The following is a 22,272-nucleotide window of genomic DNA, read 5'->3' as shown; positions in this document are numbered from 1 at the left end:
ATGCGGCGCTGGTTCCCGTCCGAATGGGATTCCTCGAGTCCAGAAGGGCTAGCCTCGCCGCTGAAAGGGGCGGAATCAAGGGCCAGGGACGCCCCCACCCTTAGCCGACCCTTGCCCTTGGAATCCTCAGGTTGCAGACGACCGTCGCCCAGAGGACCCGCACAGCGCGGAAACCCATCGCACTGATGTCACGCGCACCCCTCCGGGTTTAAGGAGCTCGGCTCAGGCCTGGCGGCGGCAGCGGATCCCCGCTTCAGCCTACCCCACCGCCTGGCGGAAGCGGCGGCAGCGCGGCCGGAGATCGCGGTTGCATCCGGGTCCCTCTCGCCTCAGCCCAATCCTCGGCCTCCTCTCTTCCCACCCTCCTGTTTCTCCGCCCCCCCGCCGCCAATCCCCGATCGGGTCTCAGCCGAACATGCTGACAAGGGAGTGAAGGCGGACGCCGGCCAATGAAGCCTCGCTTCCCGTTTGAAGCCTCCAGTGAGTGGGCGCTGGAGGCGGGCGCTGCTGGCCAGAAGGTTCGGTTGCGAGTGTGCCATGGACTCAGCTGCCCGGTGATATTGACAATAGGAGAGAGAAAGGGGCATTGACGGGGACTCACCGCGGGCACTGAACGGCGGCTCTGGCAGCGGCGGCTCCAGCCCCAGCGGCTCCTTCTTCTCCTTCCTTCTCCTCCTGCTGCCCCTGCGGATCCAGTCTTCCTCCCTCCCTTCCCCCCTCCCCTCGTCGTCGCTGCAGCCGCCGGGTCCGGGGCAACGAGCAGAGGCGCCGCCCGCCGGGAATGTGAGCGAGGAGCCACCGGCGGAGCCGCAGCGGGGTCGGTGCCGATTTGATGGGACGGGCCCGCGGGGGAGGATCGTGAGGCCGCCGCCGCCGCCGCCGGAGCGCTGAGGTTCAGGTCCGGCCGTGAGGCCTAGAGGCGCCGCTGCCGCGGAACCGGAGGGACGCCGCGCCGGACAGCCGTCGCCCCGGGCTCCCTGCCGCTGTCCGGACCTCCCCCCGCACGCCCCGGTCCCGCCACCCGCCCCCGCTGCGGCCCTCTCTCCCGTCTCCCGCCCCTCCGAAACCACAGATCATCTTCGGATTCTTCTCCAGAAGCTTCAAGGTAACTTCGTCCCTCCAGCACCGCGGCTCGTCTGCTTTCTTTCCTCCTTTCCTGCCTTCTACCCGACCTCCTGGGGAACCTGCGGGGCACCGACCTGGGGAAGGCCTGGCCTGGGCCGGCGAGGGGTGCGATGGGGTGAGGTGCGGGAGAGGGAGCGCCGGTCCCACTTGTCTGATTCACCTGCAAATGCTTCTGATGATGCCTTTCATTCACTCTGCCCTCCACCCCCCTTTTTCTCCACCTTCCGGCATTGGAGGCGTATTCTTGTCCCCCTTTATCCACAGATGGGGGCGGGGGGGAGGAAAGGGGGATTGGTGTAGTGAGAAGGATTCTGTAGCAGCTTATCTTCTCCAGGGCTTGGGGTGGCACGGGGTGGGGTGGGGTGGGTGGGAGCAAACGGAGTATGTGAGCATCCCTACAGACCAACCTTTTCTCTGTCTTTCTCCTCCACCCCAGTACCCGCTTTGGGTTATCCTGTGCCTTGGAAATGCCCCGTGCCCAATGCTTAGAGGATGATAAAGCTTCGGGCGTCCTAGCCCACGGCGAAACCTGTTTCCCCGGGCTTTGTACGGACCCGCTGCTACTGCACGTTCAATTCTGCAGCGCTTTAGGGTTGAGATCCTTGACGTTTATCCTGGGCCGCGGGCAAATGATTAAAACAGAATTTGTTTTTGCTACCAGTAAATCATCTTTAGAGATGGGAGATAAAGAATAAAGGAGAGACAAAAAGAGTGGAGGAGGAACAGGATTTATGGAAATCTTGTGTTGTGAGGGTTAAATGTAGTCTAAATAATTCACATACCAGATTGGAAAAGCAGCCCCTAAATTTACAACATACAAATGTGATGTGGAGCTTCTTGCAGATGCAGTTATTATAAATTTTTAAGTCATCTTACTTCTTCTATAATCATTCATGGTTTGCAATTCCTTTTTATCTGTCACATTTTATTTAAGGCTAAATTAGATTGTTAAAAACTTTTTTAAAAAAGAGTACCAAACAGGACTTCAAAATTCCAAACCTCAACATCATATGGTTTTGTTTGTTTTTTGTTTATGTTTTTATTATTTTTACTTTGTCAGAATCCAGCTAATCCAGGTAACTTTTTATTCTCACACGTTCAGGAAAAAACTCCTTAACTCTTTTAGAGGTTAAAAAACACTTATGTTATGTATTGGAATGACAGGTGAGTAATTGCATTTCAGCATTTCCCCCATGTGCGTTATTTCTATTCAAGTCTGCCATTAATCTTCCATGGAGCATGGAGCCTCAGTGCCATAGAAATGATGGCATCTGTTTAAATTGGTGAATGAAACTGAGCTTAATCCTTGTTACTTTTAGGAAATAGCCTTCATTTTAATGATTTGAGAATGTTAAAAAAAAATCCCAAATAACTGTTCAGTTCCATTAGTTTGATAGAATGAAAATTAATATTTGATGATGAACTTCAAGGGAACTCAACTTGGTTGTCTAAGTAGGCTGTGAATTTGTTTTTATTTCAACTTTGGTGTACCATTTCATCATAGTTTTGTTTATTAAGCTTTAGTAACTTCAGATGGCTTCATTCAAAAAGAAGACTTCTTTGAAATGATTTTAATTATGCCTTTTATGTGTTCTGTTTAAAGTAACCTAGCTTGTCCTCCTTTGTGGTGTGGTGTAGTTTATCATAGCTAACACAGCACATTGCATTAAAAGTCATGTCTTGGTAGTTGAGAAATTGTAAATTTCACCTGGCTGTGATACAGTGGTGTAGATTCTTGAAGTACCATAAGAGTTTCAACTCTAGAGCCCATTCATAATATTAACTATCTTGGGAAAATGTTTGGATGGAAATTTTGTAGCTGTAGAATAGTTCCTCAGTTACTTCTGGATCTCAAGATGAGAAGAGCTGTGCAGTTATAAAATGAGTACATGTTCAAGTATAAATGAACATCTTTTTCTTTGTTTGTTTGTTTTGCGGTACGCGGGCCTCTCACTGTTGTGGCCTCTCCCGTTGCGGAGCACAGGCTCCGGACGCGCAGTCTCAGCAGCCATGGCTCACAGGCCTAGCTGCTCCATGGCATGTGGGATCTTCCCAGACCGGGGCACGAACCCGTGTCCCCTGCATCGGCAAGTGGACTCTCAACCACTGCGCCACCAGGGAAGCCCTAAATGAACATCTTTAATGCATATCGTAGTGGGAGTAGCACAATGCATTAGCATTATAGTATTGCTTATATAGTACTTATATTGTGTTTTCCACCAAGTTTTTCTGTTTCCCCATTGAACATGTGACTGCTCTTAATTGATTTTATTTGCTTTCTTTTAAACATACTCCCATTTTCAAAAACAGTGTATGGGAATTTTAGAATTTGAGTAACTCACTTGTATGCTTCTACCTCGGGAATGTGTTGATGATACTTCTTTCTTTTCAGTAGGGATATGTCCTCAGCACCAACTACTCCTCCATCAGTGGATAAAGTAGACGGATTTTCTCGGAAGTCCGTCAGAAAAGCCAGACAGAAGAGGTCGCAAAGTTCCTCACAGTTTAGGTCTCAAGGCAAGCCTATTGAGTTAACACCTCTGCCGCTGCTAAAAGGTAAGGCTCATGACCAGGTGATGGATTCCTTTTCAATTGATCTTTTTGTATCTGTATATAATTTTCGTTTTTGTAGAGTTCCATATTTGTTAAAATTCCGTGTTGCAAATTGAAGAGATGGGAGGTTTCTGACATGTTGAAGTTATTGGTGTGTGATACACCCACTCCCCCTTTTAAAGGATTCAATTTAATATAAATAGCCATGGACAAATGAAAATAAACTTATTATCAGAGAATCTCTCACATTGATAAGTAGAAAAACTGAATGCCACAGAAACTAATGAGGTCTGGGTCTGTGTTTTTCTTATTGTCTTATGTTGACATTTAGATGTATACATCGTATGCAGTGACAACTACAAATTGTACAGATTTAATCACAGGAGGTAGACCTAGTAGAGGAGATGGTGCCATTAACTTACATATAGAAAATGATGTTTGAAATAATTCATTTTTTAAAATTGAGAAAAAATGGTCAGTAATTGATTACATGCATTTTTGTTTTCAGATAGTACAAATAGAAAAAGTATTTAATGATCATATTGTTTATGGAATTAATGTGAGAACTTTTTTTTCTAAATTAAACCTTTTACCTTTTGTTTGAGTATGTGGGTACTTTTTGTTCCTTTTAATTTTTATCTATTTGCTTTATGTTTATGAACAAGCATTGTTTGAAATGTATCCGAACATAGCATTTATAGCATGGAGCTATTAGAATCTACCGTTGAAGGTAGAATTTTGTCTGCTGAACACTTAAGAGTGAGGAGAAAGGGGACGTGAACAATACAATACACTTTACTGGCTCAGAGGAAATCAAAAAACTTGGTTGCTAGTTAGTTAGTGAACATTTATGTCTGTAACAATTTGTGAAATAGGAAGGTATTAAAAGAAAAACTGGAGTGTGACTAGAAAAGATCCTCAAAATGTAGCCTAGGATGTTTCAAACTTCTGTTTTTCCCGTGTGAACATTTTTTTTTAAGGGAGGAAGATTCATAAATGAGATTTCCATGTTTATACTTGAAATTGGTAAACATGAAATGAATACTATTACTGTAAAGATGATATATCTACAGTTAATGAAGATGAGCTCGTATGAGTTTGGGGGGAGAAAATTTTGACTAAAGTTTTTGCTGGTAAAAATGAAAATAGTCTTTATGAGGCTTTGGAAGAAAAATGAAGGAAAAACTCGCTAGGGATAAAAGTAACTGTACTTGAAATACAAAGTTGGGAGGTATATTGGATTCTTTAGTAGTTTATTTAATCTGAAATAGACATGTAATAGCTATTAGCATCTATATCTGGCAACGGATTTTATTCTGAGGAAGCAGTTTAAACTTTCTTAGGGTTAGAACAAATTTAAACTTTGTTATATTAATTTCTTGGGGCCCATGGTAAACATTTAAATTAGAACTTAACTGACCACTCAGAGCCATGATGTTGGTTTTGTGGGTAGTGAAAGAAGCATGCGTGAGAAGAATTTGGCACATGTTTTAATATTTTGTTGTTTCTTATCTCATTTTAAAAAAATTGTAATATATATATAACATAAAATTGACCATTTTACCTATTTTTAAGTGTGCATTAAGCATGGCATTAGGTACATTCACATTGTTGTATGTCCATCACCACCACTCATCTCTAAGACTTTTCATCTTTCCCAGCTGAAACTCTGTATCCATTAAACACTAACTCCCCATTACCCCTCCCCCTAACCTCTTTGCAACCACTACTGTCTCTGAATTTGACTACTCTAGGTATCTCCTATAGGGGGAATCCTACAATGTTTGTCTCTTTTGTGGTTGGCTTATTTCACTTAGCATAATGTCCTCAAGATTCATCCATGTTGTAGCATGTGTCAGAATTTCTTTCCTTTTTAAGGCTGAATAATATTCCATCGTGTGTGCGTGTGTGTGTGTATGTATATATATGCCATGTATTGTTTATCCATCTGTCAATGGATACATGAGTTCCTTCCACCTTTCAGTGATTGTGAATAACGCTGCTATGAGAACATGGGTGTACAAATATCGTTTTGAGTCCCTGCTTTCACTTGGGTATATACCCAGAAGAATTGCTGGAGCATATGTTTAATTTTTTGAGGAACTGCCATACTGTTTTCCACAGCAGCTGTACCATTTTACATCCCTACCAGCAGAGCCCAAGGCTTCTTCCAATTTCTCCACATTCTCACAGACACTTGTTATTTTCTTTTCCTTTTTTTTTCTTTTCGATAATAGCCATCATAATGTGTATGAAGTAGTATTTCATTGTGATTTTTATTTGCATTTCCCTAGTGATTAGTGACATTGAGTATCTTTTCATGTGCTTTTTGGCCATTTGTATATCCTTTTCTCATATTTTAAGTGGAGTCTGATAGTATTGTAAAATTTCCAAGAATTCTGCTCTCCAAGAATATGATTTTTGTGAACTTGTATGTTTTGCCAGCATAGGAGCATTGGAGAGCAACAAGATCATATAATACTAGATACATCCACAAGCTTAAATTCCAGACAGACTAAAAGTGATTCTTGTGTAATAAGCACGTTCTGGGAAAATATTCCGGGAAGCATTCCATAAATTAGATTTCCATATCTGTAGAATAACAAAGAAGTACAATCATGTATAGACTTTAGAAATGTGTATTTGTTCTTGATTATTATGGTGAATGTAAAGAGTTTGTTGAATAACATTTGTTTTCCTTACAATGGATTGACTTTTATTTGTGTGCCTTCTCACAACTTTAGGAGGTGGTTTATGAAATATAAGGAAAACATAAAAGGAATTTTTTTTTTACCATTTCCTTAGGAAAAACCAGAGTAAATTATATATGCATGCCAAAGGGTAGTTATTGATTTAATTTTCTATAGAATTGTTTGGACTGAATTGGAAGGTTTAAGATAATTTTATTTGGGGGTGCAGTATAAACTGTAGTTGAATTTTGGGGGTTGCTTTAAAGAGTAAAGAAAAAACATGTCCTTAAGGTCTTTAATTTTAGGTGAGTTTGAAAACAGAAATTGTGTAAACATAGTAATTACGTAGCTCATCTTTTTAATATGTAATTTTTGAAAGCTCAAAAATTAGGTATTCATTAATCACTTGTTTTGTGTGTTTGCCTTATAAGAATGCTTATTATATGCATGGTAATATTTGACTGACTTATAAGTAACACTGCCATTATTTCTTAGCATTTTAAAAGTCTCTTCACTTGCAGCACTGTAACAAACTGAAAGGAAAGTTTCATCTCCTTTGCTCTTTTCCTAATAGGTGGGTTTTTGAAATTTGTATCAATGATGTTATTTTTCTGTAGACAGCAACACCAGCATGTAGTTTTGTGTAAATATATCAGAGTGACCTGGCTTTTCCTGCAATTGTGAAATTGCAGGATAGACCTTGACATGTAGGCATTTGAGTTTTCTCCATAGAGTACTTCTGAAAATATTTTCAGAAGGTCCTAAAGTTTTTGAGCTTGAAGGACTTTTACTCATTTTCCTGATAAGGGGAATTCAGTAGAGGTTGAGTGCCTTATGTGCTTGATAAGAAAGTAAAGACTTGGATGCTTTCTGGGTGCCTGCACAGCAGGACATAAAGCAAGCTTGGACAGTTACCTAGGTAAGTCGCTGAATAAGGACAAAATAAACACTTAGGCAAATAGACACACACACATTAGTAACAATAGCAATAATAATAATAACTACTAGGGGTAGTCGTATCTGGTTAGGTGGTTTATGTTTTCTACCCACGCCGTATTTCCTTCTCGTTTTAACTTTAAACGATTATGTAAGTTTAGATTTGAGTGAGATGTTTTTGAAAGCTACCACCTCTTTGAAAATGGGATTATAATGAAAGTGGCATCATTGTTGCTAGCCTCACAATTCATCATAAATTTCTAAAGCATTTTGCTCATAGTTTGGACAGTCAGTATCAAACATTCCAAAAACTTTGATGGCTGGAGGTGCTGTTCAGCAGAAACTCTTTGCCCCTTGGTGTTGAAACCTTTAGATTGGTAACGTATTTCTGTAACACTAATTCTCTGATGTTTTTTTAACTCTACGCTTACGATTCAGCTTACATTTTTATTTTATAGGGTGACAGTTTGTAAGGACTTGAAAAATTCCAAGTTAAAACTAGTTTGTGTGCTTTTAAAATTATTGGATGGGATAATTCGTCTCTTTCATCTTTATCTGCTTTGTATAGTGTAAAGGAGCATACAGATTGAATTCCCAGTTTTATAATGGACTAGTGCTCTAAACTGTATTTATAATGCGAATGATCTCCTAAGAAATAATGTCCTCGATTTTGGTGTTCACTGTCTTCCTTATAGGTTATACCGTGGTGTCGCATGGGAGGAAGTACACGGGCTTTGCTGCCTGCAAGAGTCCTGGCTAGCTCACTAGCTGTGTTGCCTGGGGCAAGCGAGTTAGCTTTGGAAAGCTTGGTTTTCTTGTCTGTCAAATGGGGATGATAATAAAAATCAAGAGACGCGGCAGTACCACATTGAATATATTACTAACTGTTGTCATTTAACTGGGATTTCAGAAGTTACAATATGAATAATGTGAAATTATTATTTGACTTTTTGTATTTTCCTAGCAAAAAAGTTGAAACTGGAGATTTCTCTGAAAATTATGAAACAAGAGCATAGTTTTGAGGTCATGAACCTTTTTCAACCCCCCAAATACAAAGAAACAGTGTGCAAATGTGTTGAATTTAGTAGACTAGTTATTTTAAGCATCTTTACGTGGTGGTTTTTCACCTTCTGCATTGGTATCCTGCCACATTTTTTAGTGTAGTGCTTTTTGACTTATTCGTTTTTTGAATAGATAATACAGTTATATAGTTCAAATTCCAAAAGATACAAAAGGATGTATAATGAAAAATCTTCCTCCCAAGTCGGTTTTCCTAATTAGCTCCCCTTCCCAGAAACAGCCAGTCATAATATACTTGTATTGTAGGTATAGGCATTCTTAAACCCTTGAATGAATTTGAAATGCATTGAGCAGGCTGAAATTATATGCACATTTTGTATGAATTTGTCCATTTTTTAAGTGGGATAATTCCATAGCATTTTTCAACTTCTCAAAGGGGTGTCTGAATCAAAAAAGTTAAGAACCATTGATCTAGTTTGTACCTTAGATTAACGATGTATGTTCTTTTTTTTCTTTCCCATTATAGTTATATATACAAGATATTGAATATAATTCTTTGTAGGACCTTGTTGTCATTTATCTATTTTATATATAGTAGTTTGCGTCTGCTAATCCCCAACTCCTGCTTTATCCCCTCTCCCCCCACCCGTCTTCCTCTTTGGTAACCGTAAGTTTGCCTTTTATGTCCGTGAGTCTGTCTCTGTTCTGTAAATAAGTTCATTTGTAATTGATGTATATTCCTTAGGCAACTAAATTGTAGTGTGAGTGTGTGCGTATGTGTGAATGGTTTTAAAAAAATAATCGTAAGCTTTGCTTTTGAACCAGAAGAACATCTGTAAGTTAGTAGGTGTTAACATACAGCTTTGCAGCCTTTGAAGCAATGTGGTAATATATTTCTTTGGGGGAAGAAATTATAAGATCTTGCGCAAAACCAGTATCAAATGACACTGTTATCATGTGCGAAAGATTATACTAGTTGTAGTGAAGAGGCATTTCATTCACTTTTAGGTGAGAATTTTATATATCTATATCTATATCTCCTAATAGTTTGTTTCTGTAGCATAGAGAAAATTCCCATACGAAGTCTCATGTGGGCCAAAATAAATTGAGAGTAAGCGTTCCTGATTTGTGAATCATTTAAAAGTAGGGTAAGCAGCTTGCATTCATATCCGTCCCCTCTGAGTGTGATAATTACTGCTTAGTTCTTAACTTAGGGTTCATGGATTTCTCGTTGGGGATAGGGTGTGTGCATCGTGGATGGGCTTCAAGTTTCTAAGAACCTCCAAAAATTATATGTAAAGTTTCTGTGTAGGTGCATTTGGTTTTTTTTTTTGGAGGATAGAGTTCATTGCTTTCATCAACTTCTCAAAGATTTAGCTCTACCATTCCTGCTCTTTCCCCAGAGTTAAGAGCTTTTGGCTTAGACCAAAAGATTGGGAATTATTATTATTATTGTTTTTCCTGAGTATCATGTTAGCTTTATGTGTGTGCAGATGCATTGGATACTTACCAATAAATATTGTAAGCTTTAAACAGAATTCATCATAAAATGGGTCTCTCCAGGATATAACCCATCCAGGGCATAAAAATGTTAAGGTGCCAAATGAAACCTCTCCTAAGGTGAGGTGGTCCTTGTCTACTTAGAACTTTCTTCTCTTGACTTTGTATCATTCTTCAAGTTTCAGCACAAATGGGACCATCCTTCTTAGGGACCATCCTTCATCACTTTTAAAAATAGTCTCCTTTGACGTTTCTATCACTCTGTTGTTTTTTGCATCATATTTATAATCTGAAATTATTTTATCTTTGTTCACTTGTATGTTATCTGTTTTTCCTCCCCCATGAGAATATAATCTTTGGTGTAGAAACCTTGTTTCTCTTATCTCTAGGGGCTAGATCAGTGCCTCATACATAGTTGGTATTCAATAAGTATTTGTTAGTAAATGAATGAATGTTGTTAGTTGAAAACATCGAGGTTATTAGTAATAGCACTATAGACATTTATTTTTCCTTTCTAAATATTAAATTTTGCCCCCCAAACCCAGGCCATGCAGATTTTATTTTAACTAGTAATTTACACAAATTTTTTTTTTTTTTTTTTTTGCGGTACGCGGGCCTCTCACTGTTGTGGCCTCTCCTGTTGCAGAGCACAGGCTCCAGACGCGCAGGCTCAGCAGCCATGGCTCACGGGCCTAGCCACTCTGTGGCATGTGGGATCTTCCCGGACCGGGGCACGAACCTGTGTCCCCTGCATCGGCAGGTGGACTCTCAACCACTGCGCCACCAGGGAAGCCCTACACAAAATTATAAACTTGTTTAATGAAGACTTTTTATTTTTAAAGGATCAAATTGCTGAGTGTTCACTTAAAAAGCTGAGAGTGGTTTTCTTCTTTGGTAATTCTGCATGTTTCAGGTTAAAAACAGAAGTGACATCTTGTGGAGAGAGGATGGAGTGGATTTTATGTATGACAGACATTCCTTTTACTTAGGAGATTCATCACTTTCATTTTGTAGAAGTTAAGATATTAAGTATAGTGAAATTTCTTTTTTCTGCTGGTGTTTGGGGACTGAATTACAGGCTGATCAGATCACCAGGCTTTCTTTCTTTATATAGTTTAAGAGAGAATAGCATATCTGATATTATAATGGACTTTCAGAGCAGTGTTTTATGGTCAAATTTTCTCTTGTCTTTAAAACTTTTATAATAATGTAAGCTCTTAATATTAACTAGATTTTGTAGTGCTTGAAAAAAAACAGTAAAGTTTCTAGATATTACAAAACGGCTAACTAAAGTAGTTCTTCGGTTTGTTTGTCAGTAATGACATTCTCTTTTACCACTTAAAAATATTTTTCTACCTTTTGTATTTTAAGATTTCATAAAAACAAAACAGGGATCTTATTTTTATATTATAGTAGAATTATGCATAAAGGAACTTATTAATTAAACAGTATAATATTATTATATTATTACCTAATAACAGTATATACCTAATATATGTAACATATTACCTGAGGGAGGCAGGTGGCCTCTCTGAGGTAAGAATGGAGGCTCTGGGGTAACACACACGTAGGTTCGAATTCTAGGTCCACTCACAGACACGTGACTTCCAAGCACTGGTTTTTTAATCTCCAAAACTGGGAGAGGAACCCACTTCGTAAGGTCAGTTTAAGTGCCATCAAGCAGGTAACATTTAGCTCAGTGCTGACGATGTTGTAGGAGTTGAAGAATATTAACTATTATAATTATAGGAAGAACTGTGTAGTGTAAAATGTATGCCAGTGTTTCAGTTGATTATTTCTTTAATACATTACATGAATTATTTACACTTAAGGAAGAAAAATATGGAGTATGTGGAGCTGTGAGAATTAGACTTTTAAAGCAAAAAGGAGAACTGCTTCTTGTGGAACAATCTCAGCATTACTGTTTAGTCAACATTAGTTTGAAACTGACTTCTCATTTCAGGAATAAGAACTTAAGGTGGCTAATGTGATTATTTTCAAGGGAAATTCCATTTGTGGAGAGTTAACCAGGAGAAATTATTGTTAGGTAAACTCATTTTGGAAGTTGTCTAGTAGGACAGGATCTGCAAACTTGTTGTGATTGCTTACTCCTATCAGTAAAAATAATGTATATTTCTGTTTATATGTTGCACACATGTGCTATTATACGAATATATAATGCATGTTAAGAATATACACAGACATAGAAAGTTAAAAAGGATGATACTGGAAAATAAAATGTGTAGATGTTCTTAATACTTAATTTTTTTACCTCCTTTTCCCTTGCTCACCTCCCAGCACATTCACTAACCCTAACACATCTTTGTTTTGACATTTTGCTTCATAGAGAGAACCTTCTCTTCAGGTTTTGAGCCTCGTTAATTTTGTAGCATTTTGTTTTGAGCCAGAAAGAGTTGACATTGGAGCCAGATGTGGAGAGTGAATGAGAAAACTTCTTTCTTTATCTTATTGAGGTTTTTGTCTAGGCTTTTGAATTTATTGCACCTTAAAGAAACAAAATCTGAATTGAGGATTTTGCCAGTTTAAGGAGTATCATAGAAGGTTCTTTGTCGAGGGCTCTTATTTTGCTGTTGATGGGTGGGTTTCAGAGTGTCCTTAACCCTCTTGAAATTCCAGGCAGTTTTTGTGTCTCTGTGCAGATTGACATTTTTTTTGGGCAGAGGGTTTAGAGCTTTCATCAGATTCTCAAAGGAGTTTCCCTAAGGGCTAGCAACCATTGCCTTGGGTGGTAGGTGTCAGTTTCCTCACTCAGAGCAGAGAGAGAGAATTTGTCATATAATTCCTTTCTGTAGAAGGGAGATCTCATGTCAAGAGGTTTCTCCTGCATGTGTTTTCTGATTTTTAATTCTTTTTTTTTTTTGATTTTTAATTCTTTTTGATACCAAACAGAACTTTAAAAGGTATTTGAGGGTAGAAGTTACTACATGACCCCAGTGTGGTTGTTTGGAAATTTTTGATCAGTGTCATTTGAAAAATTAAGCTGCTTGAATAGAACTACCATTGGTAAAATTGAGAGTGCCTGTAAAATAGCGTTTTCTCTGGAACAGCTGTGGACCTGGAAGAAGTCGGGAGGAGAAACTCAGGTTCTCTTTGCTGGTGAAGAAATAAGTTAGTAACCAGTGAAGGAGAAGAGAAGCAGTATCTCTTGGTCCTGCTGTGTGCCAGGTGAGGTACCACATGGTGTCACATTGAAGCTTCCCAACAACACCAAGAACAAGGGATGTTTGCTGTTGACTGCGGGTGGAGAGAGCCTGAGTTGGGACCCCAGTTCCATCCGGTTCCAAAGCCAGGGCCTTTTCCATTATGTGCATTAGTGGTGGATGAACACAGGTGAGCACTGGAGCTAACAGCCTGCTTGTTCATGCTGTGCTGGGATGATTTATTACGTGAATCATCTTACTACCTCTTGTAAGAACCCTGGAAATTGTGAGGAGACTGAGGTGACGAGAAAGAGAAGTGGAGAATAGAAGCGGGGGGAGCAGCCAGGCTGGCAGTGGCACTGTGGGTGGTGGATGGTGACAGGGAAGAGTTGAGGAAGAGCAGCAGGCCTCACAGACTCAGCTCCTTGGAAAGGCCAAGGCAGTGCCACCAAGAGGCAGACAGGAAGGACAGCCAGCACCTCACGTTGGCAGGGAGGGGGAGATGCCTCTCTGGACCCCTGTGGGACACAAATGCTGTCACCATAAAGGCGGGAGAGTTAGAGTTTGGTAAACAGGTAGCATTCTGGCAGTGGTATTTTTTACCATCATCTTCCCATCTTTGGGAACTAGCATATTGTAGGAAAGGATATGGGTTCAAGCCTGGGTGATAATTCCACGTCTGTGATTTGAGATCAGGTATTTAACCTCTTTGGAGCTTCAGTTTCCACTTTTGTAAAATGGGACTCATACGTCCCAAGGTGGTTGTGAGGAATGAGATAATGTGGGTAAACTGCTAATGTGTGGTCGGTGGCCTAATAAATATTCCTTCCCTTGTTTGTCTGTTTGCCATTGATCTTTCTTTGAGTCACTCCTGTGGGCCTGCATCGTGTTTCAGAATACACAGTGTTGTGAGGGAAGGGGTCTGGCAAAAGTTCCTCCATTTATGTAGGCACCATGAAGGACTTTCATCTTAAGGTGAGGTTACATTTTATGTAATTAACCTGCCGTTGCTAGTGCCTGGAACACTGTTCAAAGTCAAACGTTAAAACATTAAAAAGAACGTGGAGAAAATTGGGACTTGCCACCATTTCAGGAAAAGTACTGTCTTCTAACAAGGAAGATGAAGGCTTTGGAATTAGCCTTTCACCAAAGCAAGCCCAGAAGACAATATCTGGGAATGGAGGGGTTGCGCCTTTGCCATACCTAATAAGGATATACAGTGAGAGTTCAGAGCGGTTTCAGGCTCCAGAGGACCTCTCATACATTCTTATATTAGCAGTTTGGAAATCACAGCTACATTGTACCTTCCACATTATAGGCATGTACCACTTTTCTTTTTGAATGAGTATTTTGAATTCAAGGACATTTGTAGCAAAAATGAAGCTTCTTTTGCGGGTCAGAAGGCTATTTCAACCTTTGACTCATCAAGTTAACTTTTCAGAAAGATATAGTGATGAATCAGAAGAATTGGTGTTTTTCCCTAATTTGTGAGCAAAAGTCAAAATGACTTGAAAGCAGTTTGATACAAGGGACTTTCTAAAAAGTAAAAGGATGTTTCAGTACTCTCTGTTCTGCCTTGTCTTCCATGCATTCATCTGTGTTTGCCTCTTCAACTACATCTACAAGTGGTATAACTAACTGGTGTTTTTAACGATACCTAAGCATTTAGAAATAAATAAAGTTCACTTCACTTTAAGAAAGCTTAAAGATATTTTAATCAATAACAGTTAAGATGAAGTTCTAAAACTTAGTTCCTTCAACTTGGGATGTGGCTGGTTCTTGGAGGCTTATAAGTTTTTAGCTATGAGGAACCTTGATGTAACCTTTGGCTGCTGAGAAAACCTTGTGCTTTACTATCTAGAGTTAGTTATTTCCTAAAGATTTTGGATAGAGCTATACTTTATTGTGTTTAGATTTACATTTTGACATTGTAAAAGGCATTTCAACTAATGGAATTTGTTTAGGCATTTCTGGTTTAGTGGTATGTTCTAGAAATGGTATATACTTTAAAATACCCTTGGGCTTAGGAGTGGTAGACCCTATACTCCTACTCTTGAATTATGGTGAGACTCGAATGAAATAAATGGTGTGCAAGTATTTTTCAAAGTATATATGAAGCAAATAGCTATGAAAGGAGTCTGCATATGACCTGGCTAAATCAGTCACATCCAAAGGCCTTAAATTCTCATTTTTGAAATTTTTCTGTGGGCTCTGTAATTCAGTTCATTCATTCATTCATCAGATTTCTACTGTGTGGTGTGATGTACTAGGCACTGTCCTGGGAACACAGTGATGAGCAAAACAAGAAGATTGATGAGGTACTTCTGAAAAGGCCATTGTAGCTGGAGGTCAGAGACTGATGGAACTATTTAGGTCATTGGGCCAAATCATCCAGGCTGGGTTAAAGTTTGTCCTTGACTCTGAGGGCATTTGTACATAGCCGTAAATATACAACGACAGAGTATATAAATCACCCACAAACCTCCTACCTAGTCATGAGTATTTTTCCCTCATGTTTATATATTCTTGTGTTATGCTTTAAAAAAATTTTGTTATGTGTAATGATTAATACCATTTAAATTACTTTGAGATAGTCTTATTATTGGAGTTGGAATTTTAAAAAGTTCTTTTTTCTTGTTGTCATCTTATGATACTGGGGTTTCTTTGAAAACAAATTGCTTAATCATTGCTTGCTTTTTGAAAATTATTACCAATGTACTTTCACACTATAAACATGAAATGTACAAACTGTAAAAAAAAGGTATCAAGTCCTTTAAAGACTAAATAAAATCCATCTGTAGGTCCAGCTACATACTCTGTAGATGGCACTGTGTTATTAAAGTGCATGATCTTAAGTTTTCATGTGTTTTAATTCACTGTTTTATGAACTGCTGCTTGGAATAGCGGGGAACATAATAGATTAGATTTAATTCATTAACAGAAGAAAGGTTTAGAAAGATCAGAGCTAGCATTATTGTCAGCACCACTTAAAGGTCATTAAATGAGAATGCAGGCAACAGTAAAACCAGTTAGGCAAAGCAATTAACATTAGTAAGTGTTATGGTTACTGCAAAGATTGAGAAAAATAAATAATTGAAAGTATTTTAAATCTGACAAATTGAATGAAGTTAAAAATCGAATCCACCTACTTGTCATTTGCTAATTTAAAATTTTCCTGAGCTATTATGATTTAAATTATTGAGTGTTATCTGTGCTGCATTCTGTAGGTGGTGAAAATTGAGCGGAGTGAGTGCTTTTCAGTACCAGTGCTTGAAGCAGAACTGAATTTGTGATGGTGTACATAAGGAAAAAGCATCATCTGTGATTATCTCAGACTGTGACTTGTGGGGAAATCCAGCAAAATAAGTAAAAGAACTGTAGAGTCTGGAGTTTTTGACAGTCAGGGCTTAAAGAACCACTCTTGTACCTTAGTGGTTAATGAATTTCAAAATGATTTTAGAATCAATGTACACACCTCTAAGTGCAAATCTATATTTAATATTAATATACTCTTGGTAAAATTATATTTTTTTACAGTTTTACTTAATGGAATGTTTTATTTTCTGTGTTAAAGTAGGTAGGACACTTTACCCACATACATTTCCTGGCTAGAAAGATATCCTTTTTTTATTTTGTACTGTCTTTTAAGAGAATAATTTTACATGATAGTTAATGATTTATACTCATTTCTCCATAAATGCAAGGATAATTAAGTAGTTATTTGCCTCTTTCTTGGTGAGAAAGTTGTGATGTTTTGCTTGACTCATTTGGAAATGATGAGAGATCAAGAACTTCTCCACAGGGTGGTTTTGAGGATTGAATGCGTTAATATAACTAATGCTCAGAGCAGGGCCCAGATCATGGCAAGTATTATATAAATGTTAGCTATCTTTGTCATTGTTGTTACTGTTATTATCATTTATTTATAAATACTACTTAATTGTTTGTATCTTAAGGCTTGGGTTTCAAGTGGATCCTGTAAAGATCTATTTTTGTATACTATGTTTGGGAAATGGGTGTTTTGATTTTTAAAATCTATTTAGTCTACACATAGACAAAATTGTTTAAGTAAAACAGTATAGCACTATGTATTACATTTGCTAATGGACTTGAGAGAACATTTAAAATGAATTTTTGAGTGAAGTAACATTTGGAAGCTGTCAAAAAAAAAATTACTGAACCCAAGGGCTAGTCTAGCCAAGAGTGAGCTGCATTGCGTTATGTTCACCTAGAGCATTGCGTTCACCTGTCTTCCCCAGCTGGTGCTTTGCGGGGAGAGTGGGTTGGGGAGTTGCATGTGTGTGATGACACTGAATGAACATTGTCACTGTGAAACATTAGGAGGGACCGTAGGTGGTTGCTAAATGGAGTTAAGATGTTGTTGGATGCCACCTGGACAGATAGGGAAATAGCTATCAACCTAACATCTTTCATTTAGTGGGAACACTGAAAAATTGTAAAACAAAACAAAACACCAATCTCCACCCCCCCACCCCCCCACCCCCCCAGCCCACCCCAATCTAAAGAGTTTGCTAGGAGTTTTGCAAAAGTATCTTTGGAACAAGTGGCTTAGAATATGAGTTTCAAGTGTATTAGAAGTTTTTCTTCACCTGTGAGTTTTTGCCTAAAGCTATTTTTATGAACTGAGATTATGGATTTGTTGTGCATGTGTAATTTTGATTAGCAGTGAAACCTGTATTTAGTCTTTATTCAGGCCTAGACCTAGAAAGTTTTCTTTTTCCCCCATGGGAAGTTGAGGTTATTACAATGTCCAAAGCACTCTTTTCTCAAACTTAACTCAAGATAATGAGTATTCTCATTGATATGTCTTCAGTTTCTGTTGAGAAATAATGAATTCAAATAAAATAAGTGACCGTGAATTGAAAATATTCATAAAAGCAGAGTGTACATACATTTGAAGTAGGTATATAATGAGGGAAACCAAGGCTCCAAGAAATCACTGGCAGTTCAAAGTTGAATTGGAATGTTAATCAGAAAAGAACTCTCTCTTCCAAGTTACCTATCTCCTTGAGCTGGTAGATGCTGCTGTTTCTGTTCGACTTTGAATTTTTACTTTTTATCTAAAGATTTAAAATAAAGACTCAAAGACTGAAGACAAGAAAGCTTCAGTCAAGGCAAGGCACCTTATGTGTGTCCCATACTCTGCTGAAGCTTGAGACACTTCCCAGACTTTTTTCCCCATCTGTTTAGAAATTTTTTTAAAACAAAATTTCAACATTTGTTTTTCGTTCTCTGTTTCTCTTGCTTAGTTTTTTTCTTCAGGTGGGTTTACTTCAGGCCATATTGAGCTATGGCCAGGTCAGAAGTACAGAGGTAGCATGGGAAGCTAGGGAGACTGATGATTAAGACACAAAGATGTTGCATGTCTAGCAAGGTAGAGTTAATGGAAAGAGGATAGATTTGTGAGCCAGCAGCCAAAAGTCTTGGAATTCCAGTCAGTTTTCTTTGCAAACTGGGTGACTTTGGACAAATGACCTTCTCAGAGCCTCAGTCTACTCATCTGTAAAGTGATAATATCTGCCTTGCGGGATTAGTTTGAGAGGCCATGTCTGTGATATGTCTAGACCAGTACCTCATACATGGTAGACACTTGGTAATTGACACTCATCATGATATTTCCATCCTTGGGGTCAGGGCCCATGTCCATTTATGATTGTATTCCCATTGTCTAGGATAGTGCCCGCCCCCCACATCTTCCCTGCTCATTGAGTACCTGTTGAGTGAAGCCATCCTTCAGGTAGGAAAGGAATTCTTTATGTATGTAAAGCAGTGCTGACTCATTCCTTTTTGTTTTCTGATTTATATCTTAAATATTCTTTTAACAAATGTATATATCAGTATGTATTTTAATGTGTAATGTAGCTGTCTAATAAACTGAGCATAGCTTTAAAGACAAATATTTATGTAAGTTAACCTTAAAAATGCATTCCAGTATACATTAGGTGCAAACAAATCCTGTTTGATTCCACTTATACGAGGTACCTAGAATAGTTAAATTCACAGAGTCAGAAAGTACATTGGTAGATGCCAGGGGCAGGGGTGGGGCTGGGGGGTAGGAAGAGGGAATGGGGAGTTAGTGTTTAGTGGGGACAGAGTTTCAGTTTAGGAAGGTAGAAAATTTGGGAGATGGATGATGGTGAGAGTTGCACCACAATGTGAATGTACTTAGTGCCACTGAACTGTACAGTTAAATATGGTTTAAAATCGTATGTTTTATATTATGTGACTTTTACCACAATAAAAAAAACAAACAAGACAAATGTTTATGATTATGGCCCACTCTGGTTAGCTGGAAAGGTGCTGCTTTGGACAGAGCACAGTCTCTGAAAGGATTATCAAAAGTTGCTAAGTGCTGGACTTCGCTGGTGGCGCAGTGGTTAAGAATCCACCTGCCAATGCAGGGGACACAGGTTCGAGCCCTGGTCCGGGAAGATACCACATGCCGCGGAGCAACTAAGCCCGTGCGCCACAACTACTGAGCCTGCGCTCTGGAGTCCGTGTGCCACAGCTACTGAAGCTCGCGTGCCTAGAGCCCGTGCTCCGCAACAGGAGAAGCCACCGCAATGAGAAGCCCGCGCACCACAAAGAAGAGTAGCCCCTTCTCGCCGCAACTAGAGAAAGCTCACACGCAGCAATGAAGACCCAACACAGCCGTAAATAAATAAATAAATTTATATTAAAAAAAATGTTGCCAAGTGCTTTGAAAGGCTTCCTCTTCTGGTTTTATCTTTGGTCTCTGCAGCTGTGATTGAGAGCTGGCTGTGACATGGAGTGAGTGTTTATAGAATGAATGAATATGGTGGTCATTAAGATATCAAAATTTCGTGGGGTCTTCACTGGGTGATTTTTATTTGATCAGCTTTGAAAAGCAGAAATAGTATGCAAACATTAAATGAATTTTAGTACCTCCTTGACAGTAAAACCAACTCAGTTTCCTGTCACATCTCGGGTTTGGACCAAACAGATTTGCTGGTTCACAGTAATTGCTGCTGACACTAACCTGGCACTTTGCTGCTCTCCTTAAAATACACCATAGAGAAGTTTCCCCTGAGCTAGAACCTAGGACCTGAAAAGCATCACGTTTGTATAGTCTCCTCTGAATGGGGGATGTTTGAGTGAAAGAGTGAGCTGTGGGAGAGAATGTGGATGTTCTAGTCTTTTCTCTCACTTTGGCCCCTCTTGCCTTGTAGGGATTTATGTCAGCTCAGACACACCCGTTCTGGCTCACCATGATTAATGAGAGAGAAGTGCTGTAAAAGTTACTACCCTGGTGCTCTGTGTAGTTTCTCTTTCCTCTTAGGTGGACTTTTTTCTTCACCCAGTCTGTCTTTACTTTTGTTTGGTGTGTGTTCAGGAAATCTAAAAAGACTTATTTTAATTCTAGCCTTAAGCAAACATAATTAAAAAGGAAAAGTTTCTGTTGGCTGTTGCAGGAAGCCCTCCCTGCTTCTACCCCCTGCCTCCCACCCCCTATATATTTTTTTAATACTCAGGAAGAAGTGAATTTTAGGTTATTCATGTTTCTATCCCTTCATTAGTGAGTATAATTAAGAGGTGCAAGGATTTGATGTGGCTTGCTAAAGTTTTAAGTAACATGAGAAGCACACTTCATGGTTCATATTTTTGAAAATCCGTACAGTATTTGGGAAGATTTTCTTTTACTAGAAACCTCATTTTCTGGGCTCTTCATTTTGCTATGCATACTTTGATAAGACTCAATCTATCTGTCCTTGTCCTTTGTACTTGAAAGGAGATGCAGTGTATATTCTGAATAGACCAGTCTATGACCCTGGGAGGCCTTTCTTTGGTGAGCATAGCTTCAGATACGGAGGTAATCAGGATCTGTCACCCAGAATTTCCTTTCTTCCCGAAGCCCCATTTCCAAACGTCAAACATAAACTAAGCCCCTAAACTCTGGCAAGCTCTTTCATTTAACCATCTAAACAGGTTCTGTTTCAGTTCTAAAAAAGGTGATTTGCCCTCACCCATTAAATACTTAGGTTTCAATTTTTTTTTTTTTTTTTTTTTTTGCGGTACGCGGGCCTCTCACTGTTGTGGCCTCTCCCTTTGCGGAGCACAGGCTCCGGACGCGCAGGCTCAGCAGCCATGGCTCACGGGCCCAGCCGTTTCGCGGCATGTGGGATCTTCCCAGATCAGGGCACGAACCCGTGTCCGCTGCATCGTCAGGCGGACTCACAACCACTGCGCCACCAGGGAAGCCCAGGTTTCAAATTTTTAAGAAAATATTTTGTGAGGGAGAGTGGACTGTTAACATTGATTATCTTTGGGGAAATAGGAATGGAGGTTTTCACTTTCTACCGTGACATTTAAAAAAATTTAAAAAACAGAACAGGGCTTCCCTGGTGGCGCAGTGGTTGAGAGTCTGCCTGCCGATGCAGGGACACAGGTTCGTGCCCTGGTCCGGGAAGATCCCACATGTTGCGGAGCGGCTGGGCCCGTGAGCCATGGCCGCCGAGCCTGCGCGTCCGGAGCCTGTGCTCCGCAACGGGAGAGGCCACAGCAGTGAGAGGCCCGCGTACCGCAAAAAAACAAAACAAAACAAAACAAAACCAGAACAGTAGTCCTGTGTCTGTTTTCCAAACTAGTGAAAGTAAGCAAACTAGTGGGAATAAAATGATCCATTTAACATTGGTGATCATTAGATTAAGCCTCAGTTGTAATGTGAGAAAATATATTCAGGAGTCTTTCCATACAGCATAAATGTTTATACTGAAGGTAATTAATAATCGAAAGTATTATTGATGTATGTATGTCTGTCCTTCCATCCTTCCATCCTCCATCCACCCATCATCCATCTACCCATCTGTCTGTATCAGTCAAGGAACTGTGACCTCAACTTGTGATCTCTTTAATATAATTGGTTTCTTTTCTATAAGGAAAGAGCTTTAATTGCTCATCTATCTGGATAACCTTGAAAAAACATTATTTTTAACGTTTAGAAGGAGGGTAAAGTACTTGGTAATTTTCAGAAATGTTGTGTAGGACATTGAAAAGGTAAATTCTATCCGTGTGAAATCCTTTATTCTCACAGTTTTCTGAAATTCTTATCTTGGTGATTTTATTTCACAAAGAACTCAGCTCCCTGGCTGTCATACACCACACTTTAATGAGCTATACAGTAATTTGTGACTTGTGCTCTCTCCTTTTCTAATCAGCTTATCATCTGATCAACATCATGCCCATTCTGTTACCAGCCTGGCGCTGTTTGTCAACCCCTCTTTTTTTTTTTTTTTTTTTTTTTTTTT

The 22,272-nt window shown here is 39.4% G+C and overlaps 1 protein-coding gene across 4 annotated transcripts in view; it reads left to right on the top strand.

The window, feature by feature from the left end:
• The first annotated feature begins 407 nt into the window (after positions 1-407).
• PPP2R5E (protein phosphatase 2 regulatory subunit B'epsilon) overlaps positions 408-22,272 on the top strand; it is a 161,213-nt gene continuing 139,348 nt past the window's right edge. The window contains exons 1-2 of one of the 4 annotated variants that reach the window (XM_027111445.1): positions 408-1,105; positions 3,518-3,681. In XM_027111445.1, the coding sequence (XP_026967246.1) occupies positions 3,525-3,681 (157 nt within the window). In that variant the 5' untranslated portion in view covers positions 408-1,105; positions 3,518-3,524. The remainder of the gene's footprint in view (positions 1,106-3,517; positions 3,682-22,272) is intronic. The other 3 variants (XM_027111446.1, XM_027111444.1, XM_027111443.1) reach the window with 3 other exon arrangements.

This window comes from Aethalodelphis obliquidens, unplaced genomic scaffold (assembly GCF_003676395.1).
Source record: "Aethalodelphis obliquidens isolate GAN/ISIS:26980383/991018 unplaced genomic scaffold, ASM367639v1 scaffold10, whole genome shotgun sequence".
NCBI classification, from domain to species: domain Eukaryota; kingdom Metazoa; phylum Chordata; class Mammalia; order Artiodactyla; family Delphinidae; genus Aethalodelphis; species Aethalodelphis obliquidens.
The sequence above is the reverse complement of the archived record's forward strand: the minus strand, read 5'-3'. Positions and strand labels throughout refer to the sequence as shown.